At 37.9% G+C, this 23697-nt stretch overlaps 1 protein-coding gene across 1 annotated transcript in view; it reads right to left on the bottom strand.

The window, feature by feature from the left end:
• Positions 1-23697, bottom strand: part of AK9 (adenylate kinase 9) — a 141820-nt gene that overhangs the window by 98617 nt on the left and 19506 nt on the right. The window contains exons 7-11 of the mRNA XM_027855923.1: positions 19157-19269; positions 15800-15994; positions 9881-10009; positions 5496-5570; positions 1187-1285 (exon numbers count right to left, since the gene is read on the bottom strand). Coding sequence (XP_027711724.1) covers positions 1187-1285; positions 5496-5570; positions 9881-10009; positions 15800-15994; positions 19157-19269 — 611 coding nt within the window. The remainder of the gene's footprint in view (positions 1-1186; positions 1286-5495; positions 5571-9880; positions 10010-15799; positions 15995-19156; positions 19270-23697) is intronic.

The following is a 23697-nucleotide window of genomic DNA, read 5'->3' on the forward strand; positions in this document are numbered from 1 at the left end:
AATCTGTTGCCAAGGTTCTACCTTCATAATATCTATCAAATTCACCCCCTTTGTTTCTCTGACACTGCTGCCTCCCTGGTACAGGCCCTCCTCATCTCATGCTTGGAGTATTGCAGTAGCCTTCTGGTAGGCCTCCCTGATTTAAATCTTTCCCCATTCCAGTCCAACCTCCACTTTGCTGCCAAAGTCAGCTTCTTAAAAGTTCAGGTTTGAACACGTCACCTCCCCCACTCAATATACTTTAGGGCTCCCTTTTATCTCCAAGACAAATATTAAATCCTCTGGCTTTTAAAGCCTTTCATAACTTGGCCCCTTCCTACCTTTCTAGCCTTACACGTTACTTCCCTCCACAAAAGATCCAGTGATTCTGGTCTTCTCGATGTCCCTTACACCAGACACTTCAGCTCTCAATTCAGTGCATTTTCACTGATTGCCTCCCATTCCTGGAATTCTCTCCCTCTTCATCTTTACCTCCTGGCTATCTTGGCCTCTTTCAAGTCTCAGCAAAAATGCTACCTCCTTCAAGAAGACTTTCCCAGTGCTAATGTCTTCCCTCTGAAACTAGCTCTAGTTTATCGTGTATCTTTCTTGTATGTTCATGATTATTTGTGTGTTTTTTCCTGTCTGTTAGAATGTGAGCTCCTTGAGAGCAGGAACTACTTTTGTCTTTGTGGTACCAGCAATTAGTATCTAGCCAGGTGGAACAGTGGGTAGAGTGCCAGACCTGAAGTCAGGAAGATACATCATCCTGATTTCAAATCCGGCCTCAGGAACTTAGTAGCTGTGTGACCCTGGGCAAGTCACTTCATCCTGTTTGCCTCAGTCAGTTTTCATCTGTAAAATGAGTTGGAGAAGGAAATAGCAAACCACTCCAGTATCTCTGCCAAGAAAACCCCAAATGCAGTCATGAAGAGTTTGACAGGACTGAAATGACTGAGCAAGTGATTAATAAATGCCTGTTGACTTGAAAAAATTATACTGTATGTTGTTTATTTATAAAGAGCATAGTAAAATGCCATATTTTAGAGAAAGAAATTTTATAAAATAACACATTTTTGTGAGTCTACTTTTTAAAAGATGACCTGAAACATCTCTTTAAAATAGAAAATTATGTAAATAAAAAACACAAATGTAAGAGAATTGAAAAAATATGTTGTGCATGTTAAATTAGTTGAATACAACTTACGTTATCCACGCCCTCTGTCAATTCCTCCTCAGAACTCTGAAGTCGAGTTATAACCGCTGCCCTTCTCAGTCCCAGGCAATCAAATCTGTCTATTACTGACTAAGGTTAAAGAACAATGAACTAAATGTTATTTGAAATATCTCATAAATGAAGACTAAATTTAAGATTTATGGAATATCATGGAACAGCTGTGAATGGTAGCATCTACACGTTTTTTTCCCTCATGAAATAGTTTATAAAAACAAAAAAATTCATGGAAGATCAGAAAAATAACTGAAAGAAAAATATTAAATGACATTCTTTTTTTCCAGAGAGTTTTCTTTGGGGCAGGGAGCTGGCAACCCTGCTCAATTGTGCTTGTTTGTCACTGGGAACAGGTTGGCAGATCACTAGGTTGCTGGACTGGGTCCTCCCTTTGTGGGGCATCTCGGCTGCATGAGTTGGTCTGCTGGGCTCCCTCTATGATGGGCCACCTACATTTCCACCACCTCCAGCCTCAGGCTTGCCTGGGTGTTACAATGTTCTTGGCCACTCCTAGATCCTGCCCACAGTCTTTCTATATATAAGGTCCATCTTGCCTGCATTAAAGTGCTCAGATTCTTATAATCTAGCGATTAGCTCACTAATGTTCAGACTTCTTAAGAGTGCCCAATATAATGGATGTTCTAATAAACCTTGTCTTTGACTGAAAGAAGGCTTGGGTCGAATTCTTTTGGGCAGGACCTGTGTTGTGATTTTGGGGTCCCAGCACCCCTAAACCTCAACAAAGATACCGCAGTGGTTTACCATTTCCTTCTCTGGCTCATTTTACGGATGAGGAAACTGAGGCAAACAGGGTTAAGTGACCTCCCCAGGGTCAGACATCTAGTAAGTGTCTGAAACCAGATTTGAACTCAGGAAGACAAATCTTCCTGACTCCAGGCACAGCACTCTATCCACTGTTTCACCTAGAAAACAACAAATTAACACCTTCTATGTCAAACTGTATTTTTGTTTATTTTGTTAAATATCTCCCAATTACAGTTTAATATTCTTTTACTGCACTTAGGGCTGTGGTGAGTTTGACACCTCTGGTTTAGAGTAATGTGTTAGTGTTCCTACAAGCTGTTTTGAGACTAAACCATGACTAAACTTATGGATGCTATATTTCATTTTTTATATCTAAATTTTGCTTTACTTCTTTTTTACCATCTAGTAATTATTTACTTGCATATTTCTGTGTAAGGATGTACCTCCTTTAAAATTCAGAAAAATTGGAGACTGAAGAGGGGCCAAGATAGTGGTTAGATGCTTTCATGAGTAAATGAAGCATTACATGCCTTGGGGTTCCTAAGGCTTTGAATAGCTCAACAGCAAATGAAAAGGACAGAAAAGACAACTTGTCCTAGCCTTGGTCACCTGCTCTTCATTTCCATAAGCCCTCAGAAAGAAATTGGGAAATGTAATTGCATAATCACCATAAGTAAAGGTGAAGTCTTTCTTTGAGATAATCCCAGCTCTGGGCCAGGGAAAAGTGTTGAACCTGGGAAGTATACACTTCCCATCTCAAGTCTGAGAGGTGACAAACTTCAGAGGCCTTTGCCAATTCCAGGGTGAGGGTCTCTGTCCTATTTGGAAGAACAAAACAGCATCCTAAATGAAAAGAATGCTGTATCACCATAGCAGAAGAGCATGTTGTTGTTCTTAGTGTAGCTAGGCGGTGAGGCTGATGGAGCATTGGGTTTGGAATAAGGAAGATGCATCTTCCTGAGTTAACCTAACTTTGCCTCAGTTCCTCATCTGTAAAATGAGCTGGACAAGGAAATGGCAAGCCACTCTAGTATCCCTGCCAAGAAAAGGCTAAACAGGGTCACACAACTGAAAAACGACTTAACAACAACAATGAAACTTAAGCCTAGAAAGTACAGAGATGCCATGTTGTGCAAAGAGCCAACAGACTTGCCCAGCCAAGCCCAGCAAGAACTGTGCTTTGGCCCAGCTCCACACTGGATTGATTTGTTCAGCAAGAGATGCTGTGCCCTGGGACACTCTGAACCTTCAGAACTCAGTCTATCTCGATACTGGAACAAGTTGTCCATTCTCAGTGAAAAGACATGGAGCCCTTGAAGTTACGGAATCATGCCTTCACTACAGTATTTCTTACACATGTGCCCCACTGATGGCGTACGGGCCTTTGCCCCTTACCCCAAAAAGAATTTGGGTCCCATTTGTCCTTAGACAAGGATTCTCCTTGACTTCTCTCCACTTGATCAAGGAAGTCTCTGGATTTCCCCTGAGGCCATAATTCCATCAATTGGCCTTTCAGTGTGGCTACACCGAATCTCCCAATTTTCTGTTACCCTTAACCTAGCCTAAGCCCTCCACGGTCTTACCTCCCTATGGCCTCCAGCCACTTCTCACCCTTAATCCTAGCTAGGCTCCATTCTCCCTTTGCCAAGTGGTCCAGATCCCTGGTATTCTATTACCTCACAGTCTCTGCAGACTACTTGGCCACTCCTAGATCCCTCCCATAGCCTTTCTGTATATAAGGTCCATCTTGGCTCCATTAAGGTGCTCAGATTCTCACAATCTAGCCACTGCTCAGATTCCTTAAGAACCTAGTCAATAGCTCACAAATGTTCAGATTCCTTAAGAGTCTAGCCAATATGGCGGATCTTTAATAAACCCTGTCTCTGGCTGAAAGAAGGCTTGGTTTGAATTTTTTCAGGCAGGATCTGCGTGTTGTGATCTCAGGTCCCAGCACCCCTACACCCCTAGACCTCATCAACACTACAAATGTACTATAAATTTATACCCACTCCTATAGATTGTGTGTATGCATGAGAGAATGTACCACATGTTTTGGGGAATAATCTATAACTCCTGTTCCTGCTGTGCTATTTGAATAGGTGTCTTTTTTGAAGAGCAAACTGAGAGGACTGGATAATCGTTGGATTGTTAATGGAAAGCACACTGTTGCTGACTTCTGAGATACATTTTCTTTATTTTTCTTGCTTTTTTTTGCAATATGGCTAATATGGAAATATGTTTTGCATGATTTCACATTTATAATTGAGATCACATTTCTTACCTTCACAACAGGTGGGGGAGAGATAGAAGGGAGAGAGAGAATTCAGAATTCAAAATAAAAAAAAGAATGCTATACATAAACATATAAACAAACAAATAAATGACTAAATAGTGAATGAAAATACATTGATAGGAGAGCAGTCCTCCCTCTCGGAAACCAACATGCTACTCTGCATATGAGTTGGGAGGAGGGAAAAAGACGTACTAAAATAGCAAGAAAATCTAGCAAAAGCACATTGATTCAGAGGAAGTTGAGCATCCCCTCTTACTGAGTGGGATGTCCCTATGAAGACTTTTCAGTGTAATTAAGGTTTGGGATAAGACTATCCTGAATTTGGAGATAAGTTCAGGAAGAAGAATAGGATAAATACAGATTTATATAGTTCCCTTTTTCTCCCAGTCTTACATCAGTAGTTAAAGATTGCCAAGCCTGAAGCCCTTCCATATTCTGTTGTTACATTCTGGTCACGGTGACCTTCCCACAGCAGTGTGCAGCTTGATCGCACATTCTAAATTGTTCATTTTGGCAGCAAACTAAGGTGATGGATATGTATGTTGTTCCTTTGTTCCCTGTCTCTGGGGGTAGATTTTCGCGTTTAGATTGTAAGCCAAAATATTGGTCAGTTGGTGGGAGGGGGAATCTCCCCATTAGGGTTATTTAATCTGGCTCTTTGCTTCTGTACTTTGTCTCCCTTCATCAGAAGCATACTGGTGGAGACACACCCGATTCTTGAGAATTGAAATCAACTTTCTGCTCTTACCTTGAGACACCTCTAAGTGTTTTTTGTTTAGGTCACATCCCACACATTACTAACACTTCAGTATAAGTACTTAATGCTCTATTTTTTTTTTTCTCCAGGGAGCATCTTGTTAGTAATATCAATTCCCACAATTAAGTATAAAGAATTCCACACAGTACTTTGGAAACAATTTCCCTTACCAATGGATTGGAAAGTTGTCACGTGAAATTATGCTGACAATATAAACATGACATAAGGTTGATCTTTTTGTCTCTCTAAAACTCACTTATTTTCAAGTATTTCAAGCTTTTTAAAATTATGGAAAATAGCAATATTTAATTAATCTTAAGAATCAAAACAAATCCTTTCTTCCTAAAGCTATTAGCTTAACTTCAATTATTTTTTCTAGTACTTAAGAAAAATAACTATAATCCACACAAGAACTTTTCATTTATTTTTTCAAGTGCAAAATATTTATGTTTTATGAACACTCTAGTTACCTTATGGAGCTCTTCTGCGGTCTTATTTCCATCTAGTTCAATAAGAAACTGAGAATCATGGTCAGCCATCATTTCCTACATGTGAAAAAAAAAAGGGGGTCAAGGATTCACAAATTGAAACCTGAACCCAGGTGTTCTCAAGGAAGATCAAATATTATAATATAATGACATAAGTATAATTATTAAATGTATCTAAGTCATATTCATAAGGATAAAGATTTGTTGCAAAGGACCAATCCTTTTATACCTCTCTAATCAATCTTACCAGGATGGTTGTTCCAAACATTTTCTCCTTCAGCCCCTCACAGTATTCCTCCCCATATCCCATACTCCAGCTTGCCTTGTACTTCACACAAAACAGGCCATTCATGTGTAGTTATTTCTTCTCTTTATGTCTAATACTGATGAGGATGGGATCTGGACCCCAAAAAGGAAAAACCCTGGACTTTCCCACATGGCCAAATCTCTGGTGTTTGCCTGAGGCTATAATCCTATCAACTAGCCTTTCATTATCGCCTAAACCCATTCTCCCAATTCTGTTACCTAGCCCTCCATTGTCTATTACCTCCAGATAGCCCCCTGCCATTTCCCACCCTTAATCCTAGCTAGGCTCCATTCTCCCTTGGCCAAGTGGTCCAGGTCCCAGGTATTCTGTTCACCCCAGTTTACTGATCACTTCCATCCAGATCTTCCTGAGACCCCTCCAGTCACCCCAAATTACCTGGCCACTCCTAAATCCCTCCCACAGTCCTTCTGTATATAAGGTCCATCGTGTCTCCATTAAAGTGCTCAGATTCTTAAGATCTAGCCACTGCTCAGATTCCTTAAAAATCTATCCAATAGCTCACAAATGTTCAGATTCCTTAAGAGTCTGCTCAATATGGTGGATGTTCTAATAAACCTCGTCTTTGGCTGAAAGAAGGCTTGGGTCGAATTTATTCGGGCAGGACTCACAGCACCCCTAATCCCTAAACCTCAACAATATCATTCAGATATCTTCCTCTATCTCCTCCTCCTTCCCTCCTCTCCGACATGAAGAGGTGGACTTTCTCCTTGCCCAGGCAACCCCCTCAATATTCATCCTTGATCACATCTCCTCCTGTCTTCTCTAGCAGATTGCCTTCTCTATCAACACTTAGTCTCTTTCTAATCTCCTAATTGACACCAACAAACAAACAAAAAACAACCAAATCAAAAAGCCCTGACTTGATCCAACCATCTCCTCTAGCCACCATTCTGTATCTCTCCACTCTTCTTGGATAACTCCTTTGGAAGATCACCTATACTTTCTTTCCTCTCACTTCTAAATCCTTCACAATCTGGCTTCCATTCTCATCATTAAACTGAAACTGCTTTTTGTAAAGTTACCAATGATCTCTTAACTTTTCAAATTTAATAGCCTTTTCTTAATCCTTATCCTTCTTGACCTCTGACACTGTTGATCACCCTCTTTTCCTTAATACTTTCTTCTCTCTAGGTTTTCATGACACTGTCTGCTCTCTCTTGGTTCTCTTCCTTCCTATCTGACCACTCCTTTTCTGTCGTCTTTGCTGGATCTTCATCCGGGTCATGTTTAATTGGGAGTCCCCCAAAGCTCTGTCCTGGGTCCTCTTCTGTTCTCCCTCTATTTTATTTCACTTGGTGATTTCATCAACTCATATAGATTCAATTATCATCAGTGTCTCACCACAGTGTTTCCTAGGAAGGTGGGGAGCCTAGATCAATATGGTTTATATCTTAAGGAGCAGGAAGAAACTGGACAATTGGTTTTAGTCAGATTAGGAGGGTGTTAATACTAATTAGATTCGTCACCCACAAAGTACATTGGTTTGAAGAAATTGAAATATTTGCCTATGTGTTTGAAGAAGTTATTTAGGTTTGAAAAAAACTTATATTAGTTTATCTGTGTTGGTAATACCACAAATGGGATGATCACCACAGAATGACCTTCCCTGATTGCACTAAACATATGACTTGCTTTACAAAAATTCAGTTTTTATATGATTTTTCAGGACCATAAAATCAAGAATGCTTGAGTCCTGCAAAGCAGTCTTGGCTAACTTGTGCAGAGCTAAGATGCTTTTTCTTCTCTCAGAAAAATATTAGGATATACCCTAATTCTGACTTATTCTGTAACATTTCTAAAGGAGAATCAGAATTAATGAGTACTCTGTTGGTCTATTATAGAGTAATCACAAAACAAATGAGGTAGCTTTGACAATTTTACACAATTTAATTGGCAATGGAAAAAGATACTTAAAGTAAATACATCTAAAATGTGAACCAAGATTCCAAGGTAAACATTCAAGGGAAAAAGGTTTGATTGGACTTTTACCTTGAAATAAAATCATGAAAATAAGTTTCTCTTGAATTAAATAAATTTATGTTTTAATTACAAGTATAAACAAATTCTTAGAAGAAACCAAGACTGGGGTGTTGATGGAGGCTTTGGACTTAATATTTCTGACAAAAATTTGCATTTACCTCACCCTTGACTTTTACAGTATATTCATAAAAGGAGTCATTGTTGCAAAAATATTTAAGGGCTTCATCAGTTTCCCCAATGTCCATTGTTAACCATTTGAAATAAAGATAATTTTCTTTTGAAGTGGCCAATGAACAATTAGAGACTGAACAACAAGGAAACTGACCCCAAGAGAAGAGGATGACTAGAGATAGATACAGTATTAGTGTTAAGTAGGGGGTGAGGTTTGACTGAAGAGTAATTTCATAAATTATTAGTTAAGTAGTGAATACTTTTGGGTGATAATGACTTTTGTTTCCCTATGAAAATCTATACAGAAGAATAATTAAGTAGTAAACAGTCATTCAGTCTCAGAGTCAGGATGATGTGGGTTCAAGCCTTATATCTGACACATACTAGTTATATGACCCTAATTTATTTAACCTATCAAGTCTCCCAAGAAACTGAATGACCGTTTCAAAGAACTACAGTTGTTTTGGCAGAAGAGATCCCTAAAATAAAGAAATCACAGCAATATTGTTCAAAGAATAATTGTGAACAACCAAGTTACTCTGAGTACTAGAAATACTCAAATCAACTACAAAGGACCTATGAAGGAAGATGCTATCCACCTCTAGAGAAAGAATTGATAAATAGAAGTAGGCATAGTATGGTTTTATATATATTTGTAAATCTGTGTCAACTGGTGGTCTTCTCTAGTGTAGGATAGGAAAGGAGGGAGGAAGACAGTTCAGAACTTAAAATGTGACAAATAAATAATTTAAAAAAAGAAATCACAGGTCTAGACCAAAATGTAATTTTCTAACTCAGGAGATTTGGATAATTAATAGTAAAATAATGAGGATCAACTGAATATAAAGATATAGTGAAAACCAGATTTAGAGTTGTGGGAAAGTATAGGGCAGTTTATTTTTAATCAGCACAGTAATAAACGAACAAAATAAAACAGGCACTAAAAAGCCCAATTCTCTAATGGAAGTTATTCTGCACAGCTATTAATCACACAGATGACAATATTCCTAGTTTTCAGTGCTATCCTCAATTTTTGACAAAATTTTTTTTGTAAATTTTAAAATTTATTTTAAACTTAAATACAAAATAAGAAAAGAAATTTAAAAACTGCCATGTACACAACAGACCATAAGAAAGGATTCAATATAAAACAATAAATTTCCATTTCAAGAAAACCTATATAATAAATACTACACATTATTTTCAAAGCTGCCCAGCTTTTCTTTGCTTCCTTCTAGATTTTCTTTTGTTCTCTGCTGTGCACTTTTTACTTTATTTCCTCCCCCCCCAAAAAGGCTATAATTAAGCTTTATATACAAAGACATTGATATCTATACATAGATATTTATACACACACATATATATACACATAGATATCTACAAACATACACATATGTACACACATATACTCATACACATATATGTAAGATTGTACTATGCTTATTTCCACTTATCATCTGTTTCTCTGTGGTAGATAGCATCCTCCTTCATAAGTTCAAATCTTTCCGTGTTTTTCTAAAACAACCAGCTCATCATTTCCTATACCATAGCGATATTCCAACCCAATCACATTCTATCTGAGAGATTGTCTAAGAAAGTTTTTCCCAATTTTTTGCATTCCTTCTATTCTTGGCCACATAGGTTTTATTTATACAAGAACATTTTAATTTAAAATAATCATAATTATCCATTTTACACTTCAACATTGTTCTTACCTTGTAAGATAGTACTACTGAATCTGCTTCCTTTTCTTTTTTCCCTGCTGGTTTCTTTGAAGTTCCTGACCATTTGTTCTCCAAAATGAATTTTGTTATTATTTTTTTCTAACCGAGTAAGATAATTTTTTAGTAATTTAATTGGGATGGCATCACAAAATGTTTTATCTTACCTCTAGAAGACGCAGCATTTCATCCCTATAATGGTGAATACTTGCTTCAATATTTTCTGTAAAATCTTCAGGCCTCTGCACTAAATGACGAAAAATTTCTGCCACCATTTGGATCTCTGCAATGAACATCTTAAAGGGAAAAAAAAAGTTTCAGTAGTTTTTTTAAGTCAGATAATTTAGAAAAAGTGATTTGTAAAACTACAATATGACATTTCCTTGAAATTCCTTATGTTTACATTTTTTTGGGGGGGGGGGCTAGGCAATGGGGTTAAGTGATTTGCCCAGGGTCTCACAGATAGTAAGAAAATTTTCTTATGTTTAAACACACTATTTAAAAACGGTGCTCCAGAAATCTACAATACCTTTTTTGCAACAATTTTTTTTTTTTGCAAAAATGTAGTGACCCTAGAGGTAGTGATTCTAAAGACGTTCTTATAATGATTCTTCCCCTCAACTACTTATTGATTCATAGGATGCAGAGTTAGCTCATGCGGCCCATAGAGAGCATGTGATCTGAGAAGTGACTAGCCCAAGGTCAGGAAGATGTAAAACCTAGATGAAGGATTTGAACTTGAGTTCATCTCTGACTAGGGCTAGTCTTCTTTCAGCTAAATCACATTGCCTTTCTGCTGGGCCCAATATGGACCCTGTGAACTGAACTGGGGTTCAGAGGGGAAGGACTTGCCTTCCCTTCTTACTGCTTGTTTACCCCATCTCCAAGAAATGGTTCGGGAGTATTTGCTTCTGTTCTGTGTTGTTCTTCCTCAGTTTCAGGTGCCAGAGGTTAATCCCCACAGGACCGGGGAGTTTGGGCCATGGTGACCTTGAAGCCAAGGACTGCAGGTGGGATGATGCAGTGAACCAAAACTTCTCTAAGTCAACCAAGTCTTCTGAGCAGCCAGCAGGGCTGGCATTTGAGCCTGAACTTGGCTTTGGACTTGGAATTCAGACTGTTCTATAGGAACTGAGCTAAGCTATGAACCTAATCTTCTTCCCATCCCCAGAGACTGAAGTGGCACAGTGGGCAAAGAGGATTAAGCCTCCTTCTTGTGGAGGGGAATAAGTTTGTATATTTTCAATTGTAATTTTGAAGTAAATATATTCCTTTGTAAGACGCCCTATATTACACTTGATAATTACGGTGTGATATGCAAATGATGCAAATTATGTCACAAAATGACTAATATGGAAATGTTTTACATGATTGCACATGTACAACCCATCAGATTGCTTACTGTCCTAGGGAGGGAAGGATAGAATTTGAAACTCAAAATTAAAAAAAAAAAGACTGTTAAAAATTGTTTTTACATGTAAATTTTAGGGGAAGAAATAAAATATTATTTAAAAACAAAAACAATTACTATGTGATTTTATGCAAACTATTTCACAGACCATTTCCTTTATCTTTAAAATGGAGATAATACTTATACTGTCTATGTCACAGAGATATGAGAAAAAGGCTTTGTACACACCATATAGCACTCTAGAAATGTAAGCTATTATAATCCATCAGGAGGACCTGGCACAAACATATGAAATAATGTATGTATGTATGTATGTATGTATGTATGTATATATGTATGTATGTACATATGTATGTAGTAGGGTCCCTCAAGATTTAAGACTGACATAGACTAGTTCCAATCCTGAGTGATTGACCACAAAGGGTCAATCGATATTTTGTTGGCTTATTGCCCCCATCTGAATTACCTTAGAAAAGTACACTAGAGTCTAGGTCGAGATCCATATGGGGTTGAGAAAAATTTGGAAACAGTAAAAGGTCTCTGAATGTGCAACAACCAGAAATTAATTAAAAATCAAATGCATAATGAATCCAAGGTGTTTATGGCAGTGCTTGCCTGTGCTGCATCTTACAAGTTCACTGAAGCCTTGGTTCTGAACACACAGCATGTGCACTTTGTACTGCACATGCTGTCACATCACACAATGCCAATGAACACTGCCAAAACATGAAAAGGAGTCACTAGTGGAAAAAGTTTAAGAAGCCCTGTTCTAGACAAAACTTAGGTATAGATCATATCTAGGCTGTCCCAAATGTAGAAGATAGGATGCCCCAATGCTGTACAAGCACCCAACATACAGTACTGTTATTGGGTATGGAACAAGCTTTATTTTATCCCCCAAAATATACATGTATAATATTCAGGACTCATAGGAGCACATGAACAAATATAGAGGCAAATAGGGCCCAAAGAGCCCATCAGCTTCCCTTCTCCTCCTCCCTCCTTGTACTTGGGAAGAAGGCTCAAATTCAAAAGGCAAAGAGCAAGTTCTCAGAAGTCCCCAAGAGTTCTCTCCTAGGAGAACAGCCAATCAGCCCAGTGCTTGATTTGGCACTAGAAAAGCTCAGCATAAGGATTCAAGTTAGGGATCCTTCACCTGCTTTTCCACACTTTCCCAGACAATTCTGAACTGCTACCATTCTCCAATGACTTCAAGGTCAAAGTCTCTCTCTCTTAGCCCTATGTAAATGGTGGAAGGATTAGGGAGATGGGTGGGGGAGAACTTCATCACCTTCCAGAAACAGATGAAAGTGCCTGTACTTAGTCTAGATTTCAGAACTTCAATCCTTGATAGTTTATTTTCTATTATAATGATTTTTGTATGTGTCTCTTCTGCAATGAAAGGGGGGAGGCAGGGTTCAGAATCCTTCCATTAACCCTTATCCCCTTGAACCTCTTTCCTTCCTTTCACTGCTAAGTTTTATTAAGAAAAGTCCCATTTGTTTGCTCCATTTCCTCGCTATCTATTCATTCCTTAACATCCTACAATCTAACTTTACTCTAACCATTTCAGTCAAATTGCTCTCTTCAAGTTCTTTAATGACCTCTTAATTGTCAAATCCAATGGACTTTTACTAGTCTTCATCCCTTTGACCTTTTTGTAGCATTTACTACCATTGACCACTGGCTTGTTTATACAGCCTTCTATATTGGCTTCCTTTTTTGTTTGTTTTTTGGAACAGACCCATGGTTCACTGTTAGAGGGAACTCCTTCATAAGGAATCAAAAGTAGATTGTTGTTTTCTCTGTCATTTACAGTACAAGAGAGTACCAGGGGAATTGAGAGGTTAAGTGACTTGCCAAGGGTCATATTGCTGTTGTTCATCCTTCCTTTTGGAAGAAGACTAATGACATCATGGGGTGTCATGACATCATGATATCTTGTCTGGTGTGTGGACTGGATTTAAGTGAGGCAGAGTTGCACAAAGTTGTCAGCTTCACTTTCTCTTCCAGAATCATCAAAGTCCAGTGGCAAGAAAAGAGTCAAGATGACCGGTGATGGCCTAGGATGCAGTGGATGATCCTGGCATCTTTCATGTCTAACCAAACTCTAAGTGTTCCACAGTGCCTACTTCAGCCGCCTTCATGGCTGTTGGAACAAGTTCTTTTCATCTGTCCATTTTGTTGGGGGAAGTCTTCACATACTTGATGTAGACACCCCCTAAGTCACCAATGGGTTTGGAGCCTGTTTGTGACCCTCAGCCTAGTTTAGCCTGTCTGCTGAGATGGTTTTATAGGGCTGTGGCCGCTGCCCATGCTATAGTTTCTTGGAGGCACAGGTGAGAGTTGGGTGAAGGTGGACACCAAAGGTGGATGAGCAACCCTAAAAAGGGCTTGGCAAGACACCAGAGGTGCTAGTCTCCCCTGAACATCCCATACAGAAGTTGGAACAGAACCCAGGTCTTCCTGACTCTAAAGGCCAGGAAGATTATAAACTGTATCAACTCACACTGAAAAGCAGTAAAGGAGAAAATGAATGTTTAAAGTTAGGATAAGAACAGGAATGAGGAATGAGAAACCTTGAGGCTGCTGTCTCTTGATCCTCTACAACTGTAGAGTGATAAGCAGCCAACTATGGGCTGGGAAGTAGGGTTATATAGTTGAAAGTGCTGGGTTTAGAGTCAGGATCTGAGTTCAAAATTTACCTCTGTGCTGTCTTGGACAAGTCACTTAACATTTTCAGGTTTTAGGTTTTGTTTTGGTTTTGGCAAATGCTTTGTTAAAATTTAAGTAAGCAATGTCTATAATATCTTCTGATCTACTAGTCTATTAACTCTATCAAAAAAGGAAACAAAGTTAGTCTGATATTACCAGTCTTGATGAAGCTCTTTGTACTCATGGGTTCTTTTTTTACCTGTTCACTAGCCATCTTTATTAACTCTCAGTAGAGTTTTTCCAGCAATTAAAGTCAACTGCTTACAGACTCCATTCCCTTCTTTTTTTTTGAAAATCAGTGCAACATTACCTTTACTTGCCCTAGAATATCAATTTTTCCACATTTTTTCAAAGATTTCCCCGCACTTCTGCAAAGAAAGAGGAGAGGTGCCATGAAAGGTGATGTTTCTCTCCATATAAGTCTTCATACAGAGAATAGACAGCTATTTGTTGGGTTTGTCATAGTGGGGTTTCCTTTTCATGTATGAGTTGGACCAGATGGCCACAGAAGCCCCTTCTAACTCAAATTCTGTAATTCTGTGATCTCTCTTCTGGAGTCAAACTTATTCAGATTCATCTTTTTAATATTATATTTTTTAATATTATTTTTTCTGATGATATTTTATGGCTCTGAGTCATGGGATGCTACAGTTACAAAAGTACTCAAGAGATTAAAGGGTAATGGAGATTACCTAAAAGTTAATGGAGAGGTGCATGGTGGGCCTGAACAGGCTGCAACAAATTATAAAAAAGGAATTATGCAGAGGTAGTATAAAGGCTGTCATTAAAGAAACGTATGATTTAAAAAGAAGATGAGATGGTCATGTATTGAGGACAAGGTATAATGGATATGATCAACTGGTACCATTACTATGTCAAGGTAACTTAAAGAAGGCCCCCATCTCATCAAACAGTAACTTACGGTAATTTATGGGAAGACATGGACAAGAGTTACATGGTATGGGAAGGAAGTAATGAGCTGTGATCTGCCTCACTTGGGAAGATACCCACATAGATGAGATTGCAGATCCTCTGGAATATTGGTATATCACATTTTAAAGAGGAATGCTAATAAACTAAAACATCAAGAATAAGGTGGTCAAGAGAAGGAAACAGGAATGAAGGCTATGTCATATGAGGAACAATGAAAGGAACTGGGGATGCTTAACCTGGCTTAAGAGGAAATATGATAGTTCTCTTCAAACACTTCAAGGCTTATCATAATGAAGAGGTATTGAGTTATTTTGTGTCTTTCTAGAGGGCAGAACCGAGTCAATTGTGAGAATTACAGGGAAAGACCTCCCTGCTCAATAAGAGAAAGAACTTCATAATAATTAGATCTATTTTATAAAACAGAACGTAGTACATTGTGAAGTAATGTGATTGATCCCTCTTGCTTGCAGTGCTCAGGCTGTGGCTAGGTAACCCCCAGCCAAAAATATTGTAAAGGAAAGTCTAGCATTTGGTGGAAAGTTGAACTAGATTGTTAATAACAGCTAGCATCTATACAGTGCTTTAAAGTTTGCAATGCACTTTACAAAAATTATTTCATTTGATCCTCACAACCACCTTGGGAGATAGGTGCCATTATACCCCCATTTTACAGAAGAGGAAATTGAGGCAGACAAAGAGTAAGTGACTTGCCCACAGTTAGTAATTGTCTGAGGCCAAATGTGGAACTCATTTGTAATTCCAGGTCTACCACTCTCTTAACCAAGCCACTTAGCTGCCTATGAGGTCCTACATTCTGTGATTTTATACTTTTCTTGGCTAATTAAACTTTTTATTTCCATTAGACATCAGCAAACTCTAGAGAAAAGAATGATTTTCTATAAATAGATAAATAAATGTGTGTGTGTGTGTGTCTGCATGTTACCTGCTGTTTTCTATTATCCAAATTATCGTTCCTTAGTATAACATAAATTGGAAAATACATGATGCTGGTCAATTGGGCTATTACCTCTTCTTCTTCTTCTTCTTCTACTTCCTCTTCTTCCTCTTCTCCTTTTCCTTCTTTTTCTTTGTGGAAATCTTTCTTCTTTTTTTTACGATTCTCAATAACTTCAGGATCCCACTGCTCTCGCATATATATGAGTCCTGTAAGACTATGTTGTCTTTGTCCAGAAAGTCTTTGGCATAAGTCATAATCAGGGCACTGGTTAAGAAACAAACACACCAATTTCATTGTCTCAAAACATATTTGCTAAGTTTTCAATCAGGGGTTCTTAACCTGGGGTCTATAAACTAATTAAGAAAAATTTTTTTTCTGAGTTGTAGTGTACTTTTATTTGTTTTGTTAAACATTTCCCAATTACGTTTTAGTCTGGTCAATCCAAGGCTAGGAGTTTTAAGCCTCTGCCTTACAAAGATGTGATTATTCAATCTGGTTTCATCTTCATTTTCACATTCCTTCTAGGGACTTGAATTATACTAATTTGGGAGAATTTAGCGTTGCCAAGCCTGAAGGAGCTGTGACTCTTTCTTTACTTTCTTGATGACTCATTTTTTTTTGATTAATTTATTTATTTTTAGCTTTCAACATTCACTTTCACAAGATTTTGAGTTCCAGATTTTCTCCCCATCTCATCCCTCTCCTAACCCCAAGACAGAATGCACTCTGAATAACCCTTCTCCTAATCTGCCCTTCCCTTCTATCCCCCCCTTCTCTTATCCCCTTCCCCTTCTATTTTCCTATAGGGCAGGATCGATTTCTATACCCCATTGCGTGTATATCTTATTTCCCAGTTGCATGTGAAAACAATTTTTAACATTTGTTTTTAAAACTTTGGATTCCAAATTTTCTCACTCCCTCCCCACCCACCCTCATTGAGAAGGCAAGCAACTCGATACAGGTTATACATGTGTAATCATGCAAAACACGTCCATAGTAGTCATGTTGTGAAAAACTAACTATATTTCCCTTCATCCTATCTTACACACACTCCCCCTGTTTATTCTATTCTCTCTTTTGACCCTGCCCCTCCTTAGAAGTGTTTGCTTCTGATTACCCCCTCCCCCAATCTGCTCTCCCCTCTATCATCCCTCTGCTCTCTTATCTCTTTCCCCCATTTTCCTGTAGGGTAAGATAGATTTCCATACCCAATTGAGTATGCATGGTATTCCCCCCTTAAGTCAAATCTGATGAGAATAAGATTCACTCATTCCCTCTCACCTTCCCCAGCTTCCCCTGCACTGTAAAAGCTTTTTCTTGTCTGTTTCATGTGAGATAAACAAATATTTTGAAAATTGTACTTCAATATAATTGGTTCTATTTGTAATCCTATGCATTTTATTTTATGCATTTAAAAATATTATTCTGAAGAGTCCACAGATTCCACCAGGGTGTCAAAGGGGTCCATGTCACAAAAAAATTAAGAACCCCTGCTTTATATCATGTGAGTATATATGTATCTTTTCATTAACCTTCTGAGTAAAATATAATTCAGGATGATGTAAAATAAGGTTGCAGATCCAAAATTTTGTGGTTTGAATGCAAATTTTATCTCCCCAAAGTGAGACTGTAAGAAAGTATTAATCATAGGCATTAAAAACTATGTTATTAATACATTTAGCTAGCTAGTCTACTGTACTTTAAGCATTAAAGTATTAGTTTGGCATTCAGATTTCAAGTTGACTATCTCATTTTCAAATTTTAAAAATATTCAGCTTGACTTATTTATATGGACAAAATAAAATTGTTGTGAAAGACATTGGTTCCTCACATTTTAGCTTAATGGATGACCAAGGTAAACCTTACCAAAAGTATCTTGTGTTTTTAATCTTTTCTTATTTTCTCCTCTAAGAAGAAAGACTCAGTCTTTGGATTCAGACAGCAAACATTTATTAAGTGCCTACTATGTGTCAGGCACTGTGCTAACCTCTGGAGATTAAAAAAAGGGTAAAAGACAGTACCTGCTCTCAAGAAGCTCATAGTCAAATGTGGGAAACAACATATAAGTAACATTATACGATTTATAAACAGTATAAATTGGAGATAAGCAACAGAATAAATGTACTAGAAACAGATGGAAAAGCTTCTTTTAGAAGGTAGTATTATAGTTGGGAATTAGAGGAAGCCAGGGAAACCAGGATATGGAGGTGAGAAAAGAAAGAATTCCATCCATGAGAGAAAGCCAGTGAAAACGAATGGAGCCGGAAGATGGAATGTCTTGTGAGATGAACAGAAATGAAGCCAGTGTCACACAGAGTATGTGGAGGCATTAAGATGTAATAAAAAGGGAAAAGTAGGAGGGGGCCAAGTTATGAAGGGCTTTGAATGCTAAACAGATGATTTTATATTTGATTCTGGAGGCAATAGGGAGCCACTGGGATTTAGTGGTAAGACTTGTTAATTAGGAAGATCAGTTTTACAGTTTGGTGGAAGATGGACTTGAGTGGGGAGATACTAGAGACAGGCAGACCAACCAGAAGTCCATTGCAAAGTTTATCACCTTCCATGGTGATGAGGGCCTGAAGCAGGGTGGAGGGAGTGTCAAAGGAGAGAAGGGGGCATATATGAGAGATGTTGCTAATGTAGAATCAATAGGATTTGGCAATAGATTGTACACGTGTGCCTCAGCACAAGTCAAGGATGACACCAAGGCTATGAGCCTGGGTGACGAGGACGATGGCGGTGCCTTTGAAAGTAATAAGAAAATTAGAAGGAAGTCGGTGAACTTGTGTGGGTGGAAGATAATGAGTTTCATTTTGGACATGTTGAGTTCAAGATGCCTATAGGACATTTAGTTCAAGATGTACAGTAAGTTGTTGGAGATGTAAGACTGGAGGTTAGAAAGGAGGTAAGGGCTGCATAAATAGATCTGGGCATAAAGATGATAATTGAGACCATTGAAACTGAGGAGATCACCAAGAAAAATGGTATAGAGGGAGAAGAGAAGATAGCCTAGGACAGAGATTTGGGGGATATCCACAGTGAGTGGGCATGACCTGGATGAAGATCCTGAAAAGGAGACCGAGGAAGGGTGGTCAAACAGGTAGGAGGAGAACGAGGAGAAAGGCATGTTATGAAAATCTAGAGAGGAGAGCTTTAGAATGAGATGATTTAGAATTGTAAAGGCTCTGTATGCTCTAGTCTCATGCTGTGTGGCAAATATAAAAGGGAAATGGTCAATGTTGGAGTGGAAGATGTGAAAAATATAACTCCAGTGATAGTTTTATTTTGGAATTGTATTCTTTTGAGACAATACCATTTCTCCCTGCCTTAATGAAAGCATTATGCTTAATTGACTAAAAATTTGACTAATTCCTTTGACTATTTGAGAACATTAAAAGAACAAGTGATTATAAAGATTCTTACCTTAATATTAATGATGATATCTGGTTTTAAGCTTAGGTTTTTAATTAATTCTATCTGTTCTACAACAGTCACTGTGTCCTCTGAGAGAGATGGCAGCCCACTGAGAACATAACCTGTAACACAAATTATCTTTTTAAAACTTCTGTAGTATTATGAATTTTCCAAAACATGTATTAGTAGTAGTTTGTAATATTGTCTAGATAATAATGTAAACCAAATTAAATAAAGTCATAAATCTTTCCCATTGTTCTTTTATATGAACACATGAACCTTATTTCAAATTTAGTAAAGAAAAGCAGATCATATTATTGTTATATATCTTCTGAACTTAAATTGAAAGTACACTTATGATAGTAATTAGGATCATTAGGCTAAGAGGAATCTTAAAAAGTTTTAAATTAAACTACCTCAGACATATGAGAATGTGTCCTTTCTTAAAGTCATTTTAATAATGAGATTCTAAATGAGAGGTTCTTAACTTGGGGTCCATGAAAAGATTTCAGGAGACTAGTGAACCTTCATCGGAAAGACAATTACATCTTTATTTTGATTAAACATTTAGTTTTCTTTGTAATTCTATTTATTTAATTTTATGTGTTTAAAAACATTATTCTGAGAATTATTCTCTAGGCTTCACTGCAAAGGGGTCTAGGTCAGAAAAAAAAAAGGTTAAGAATCCCTACTCTACATTCTCTTCTAGTAAATCTTGTGTACGAGAAGACTTATTAAGAGCCCAGGTTATTTTTAATTTAGTAATGTACATACTATTGGTATTGACTGAGTAGCTGCAAAGTTCAGGGTATCATAATTGGTGATAAGACCATATGCTTTGCTACTGCCAGATAATGTCCTTAGATTTCAAGCACTGTTTTGTTTGTTCAATATGAAGAGTAAATTTTGGTAAATGACCATCTTAATGAATGATGTTCTTAAGTCTGTGCACTATTTTTCATATAAATTTATAGCCAAAGACCTTAAGTGCTTGACTTTCTCTGGGGTTGTGATATGGCTCTAATAGCCGTGTTCAGAGCCATAGTTTCAACTACAAAGGCTGCCTGAGTAGAATCAGGGTTACTTTATGTGTTTCACGTCTAAGTAGCTATAAGACCTCTTGTACTTTTGACAGCTATTGGAAAGCTTTCCTCTCCCCCTCCCCCCAAATTGGTCAGATTGCCAGTCAATATGGAATATGGGGGAATGAATAAAGCACTAGATAGTAAGCTACAAATTTTATGAATCCTTAGAAGTACTTGGTCATTAGCGAGAGGGAGTTGCTAGGTAGCATAGCTAAGTTGCTAGCACAGACCTTTAGTGGGTCCATCTATCTGGGGGGAGATATATCATAGCATTTTTCTAACTTAGCATACAAATGATGCTTCCAGAGGTGGGTCAAAAATAACTGGATACAAAGGACATTTTTACTTGGGTGTTATTTAAAAGTCACAGCTTTCACTCTTTATTCCTTAAAAGTAAAACTGGAGGAGGAGGCAGGGCCAAGATGGCAGAATAAGGCAGGAACTCACCTGAACTCTCCCAAACTCACCTCCCAACAACTGGAAAATAATGCCTCAAAATGAATTCTGGAGTAGCAGAACCAATAAAAAGATGGCTGAAACAATTTTTCAGTTGAAGAAAATTTAGGAAGTTGTCAGGAAAGGTCTATCTCACTTGGGTAAAAATGGAGCGCATTTCAGTGCAGGTGGTGCCCAGGTAAGCCAACAGCAGGCCATGCCCCATAAAGTCAGCAGGCAGCCCCAGGTTCTAGTGCAGGTCAGTGGCAAGGCCACACAGCTCTGGTGTAGCGGGCCAGCAACAGAGTGGGCCAGGGGCAAGGCTTCAAGCCCCCAGCATAGCAGTCCAGTGGTCAAACTCATCTTCTCTACCCTCCCTGTAGCAGGTAAGAAGCCAGGCCCCATGGCCCAGGTGCCCAGGCCAGTGGCCAGGCCCTGCAGCTCCAGCAAACAGGCCAGCAGCCAGGCTCCTGGTTCCCAGCACGAGAGACTTGGGACTGCACTCCCTCCACCCAGGAGCAGAGCTCAACTTTAAACTCATAAAATGGGCTAGAAAAACGAGCAAAAAAGCAAGAAAAATTAAAAAAAAAAAAAAAGAACCTGACCATAGAAAGTTACTATGGTGACAAGGAAGAACAAAACACAAATTCAGAAGAGGACAATAATGTCAAAACACCCATATGTGAAGCCTGAAAGAAAAATCTGAATTGGTTTCAGGCCTAAAAAGAACTCCTGGAAGAACTCAAAAAGGATTTTAAAAATCAAATAAGAGAGGTAAAAGAAAAATTGGGAAAAGAAAAAGTGATGCAAGGGAATTATGAAAAGAGAGTCAACAGCTTGGATAAAGAAAACAACTCCTTAAAAAGCAGAATTGGCCAAATGAAAAAGGAGGTACAAAAGCTCAATGAAGAAAATAATTCCTTAAAAATTAGAATTGGGCAAGTGGAAGCTAATGACTTCATGAGACATGAAGAAACAAAGAAGAAAATGTGAAATATCTCATTGGAAAAAACAACTAGCCTGAAAAATAGACCCAGGAGAGATTACTTAAGAATTATTATGCTACATGAAAGCCATAATCAAAAAAAGAGCCTGAACATAATATTTCAAGAAATTATCAAGGAAAACTACCCTGATATCCTAGAATCAGAGAGTAAAATAAAAACTGAAAGAATCCACCAATCACATCCTAAAAGAGATCCTAAAATGAAAATTCCTAGAAATATTATAGTCAAATTCTAGAACTTCCAGGTCAAGCAGAAAATAGTGCAAGGAGTCAGAATGAAAAAATTCAAATATCACGGAGTCACACTCAGGATTACACAGGAGTTAGCAGCTTCTACATTAAAGGATTCAGAGGATTTGGAATATGATATTTCTGAAAGCAAAGGAGCTAGGATTACAACCAAGAACATCCTATCCAGCAAAACTGAGCATAATCTTTCAGGGGAAAAAATGGACATTCAACAAAACAGAGGATTTTCAAGTACTCCTGATGAAAAGACTAGAGCTGAACAGAAAATGTGATTTTCAAATACAAGACCCAAGAAAAGCATAAAAAGGTAAATAGGAAAGCAAAAACATAAGGGATTCAATATGGTTAGACTGTTTATATCCCTACATGGGAAATACTTGTAACTCTTAAGAACTATATCACTACTAGGGCAGTTAGGAGGAATACACATAGACAGAGGGTGCAGATATAAGTTGATTTTGATGGTATGATATCCAAACCCCCCCCCTCCCAAATTAAGAGGTGAGAAAGAGGAGAAGAGGGAAGGGAGAGATAGAGTAGGGTAAATGATCTCACATGAAGAGATATGAAAGACCTATTACACTGGAGGGAAAGATGGCAGTGGGAGCGTAGTGGGCATCACTTGAAACTTTCTCTCATTGGACCTGACCCAGAGAGGGATTACATACATATTCAGCTGTGTATAGAAATCTATCTTACCCCATAGGGTAAAAGGAAGGGAGGGGAATAAAAAGGGGTGAGACTGATAGATGGAAGGGCATATTAGGGGAGGCAGTGGTAACAAGCAAAACACTGGTGAGGAGGGAGAGGGTGAAAGGAAAGAGATAGAGGACAAGCGGGAAGAATAGGATGGAGGGAAATACACAGTAATCATAACTGTGAATGTGAATGGGATGAACTCACCATAAAACAGAAGCAGATAGCAGAGTGGATCAAAACCCAGAGTCCTACAATATGATGATTACAAGAAACACACTTGAAGCAGGGAGACACATACAGAGTAAAGGTAAGGGGCTTGAGCAGAATCCATTATGCTTCAACTGAAGTAAAAAAAGCAGAGGTAGCATTCCTGATCTCAGACAAAGCAAAAGCAAAAACAGTACTAATTAAAAGAGATAAGGAAAGAAACTACATCTTGCTAAAAGGTACCATAGACAATGAAGTAATATCAATACTAAAAATATATGCATCAAGTGATTTGGCATCCAAATTCTTAGAGGAGAAGTTGAGGGAATTACTATACTAGTGGGGGACTTCAACTGTCCCCTCTCAGAGCTAGATAAATGTAACAAAAAAAAACAAGAAAGAAGTTAAGAAGGTGAACAGAATTTTATAAAAGTTAAATATGTTAGACCTCTAAAGAAAATTGAATGGGGATAGAAGCGAATATACCTTTTTCTCAGCAGTACAGGCACCTACCCAAAAATTGACCATATATTAGGGCACAAAACACTCATAATCAAATGTAGAAAGGCAGAAATATTAAATGTCTCCTTTTCAGATCATAATGCAATTAAAATTACATTCAATAAAGGCCCACAGAAAGACAGACTAAAAATTAATTGGAAACTAAATAATCTAATCCTACATATCACAGAAACAATAATTTCATTAAAGAGAATGACAACAATGAGACAACATACTAAAATTTATGGGATGCAACTAAATCTCTACTTAGGGGAAAATGTATATCTCTAAATGTTTGTATCAATTAAATAGAAAATGAGCAGATCAATGAATTGGGCAGGCAACAAAAAAAAATTGGGCAGGCAAGG

The sequence above is a fragment of the Vombatus ursinus genome, unplaced genomic scaffold, assembly GCF_900497805.2.
Source record: "Vombatus ursinus unplaced genomic scaffold, bare-nosed wombat genome assembly UNPS02000582.1, whole genome shotgun sequence".
Classification (NCBI taxonomy): Eukaryota; Metazoa; Chordata; class Mammalia; order Diprotodontia; family Vombatidae; genus Vombatus; species Vombatus ursinus.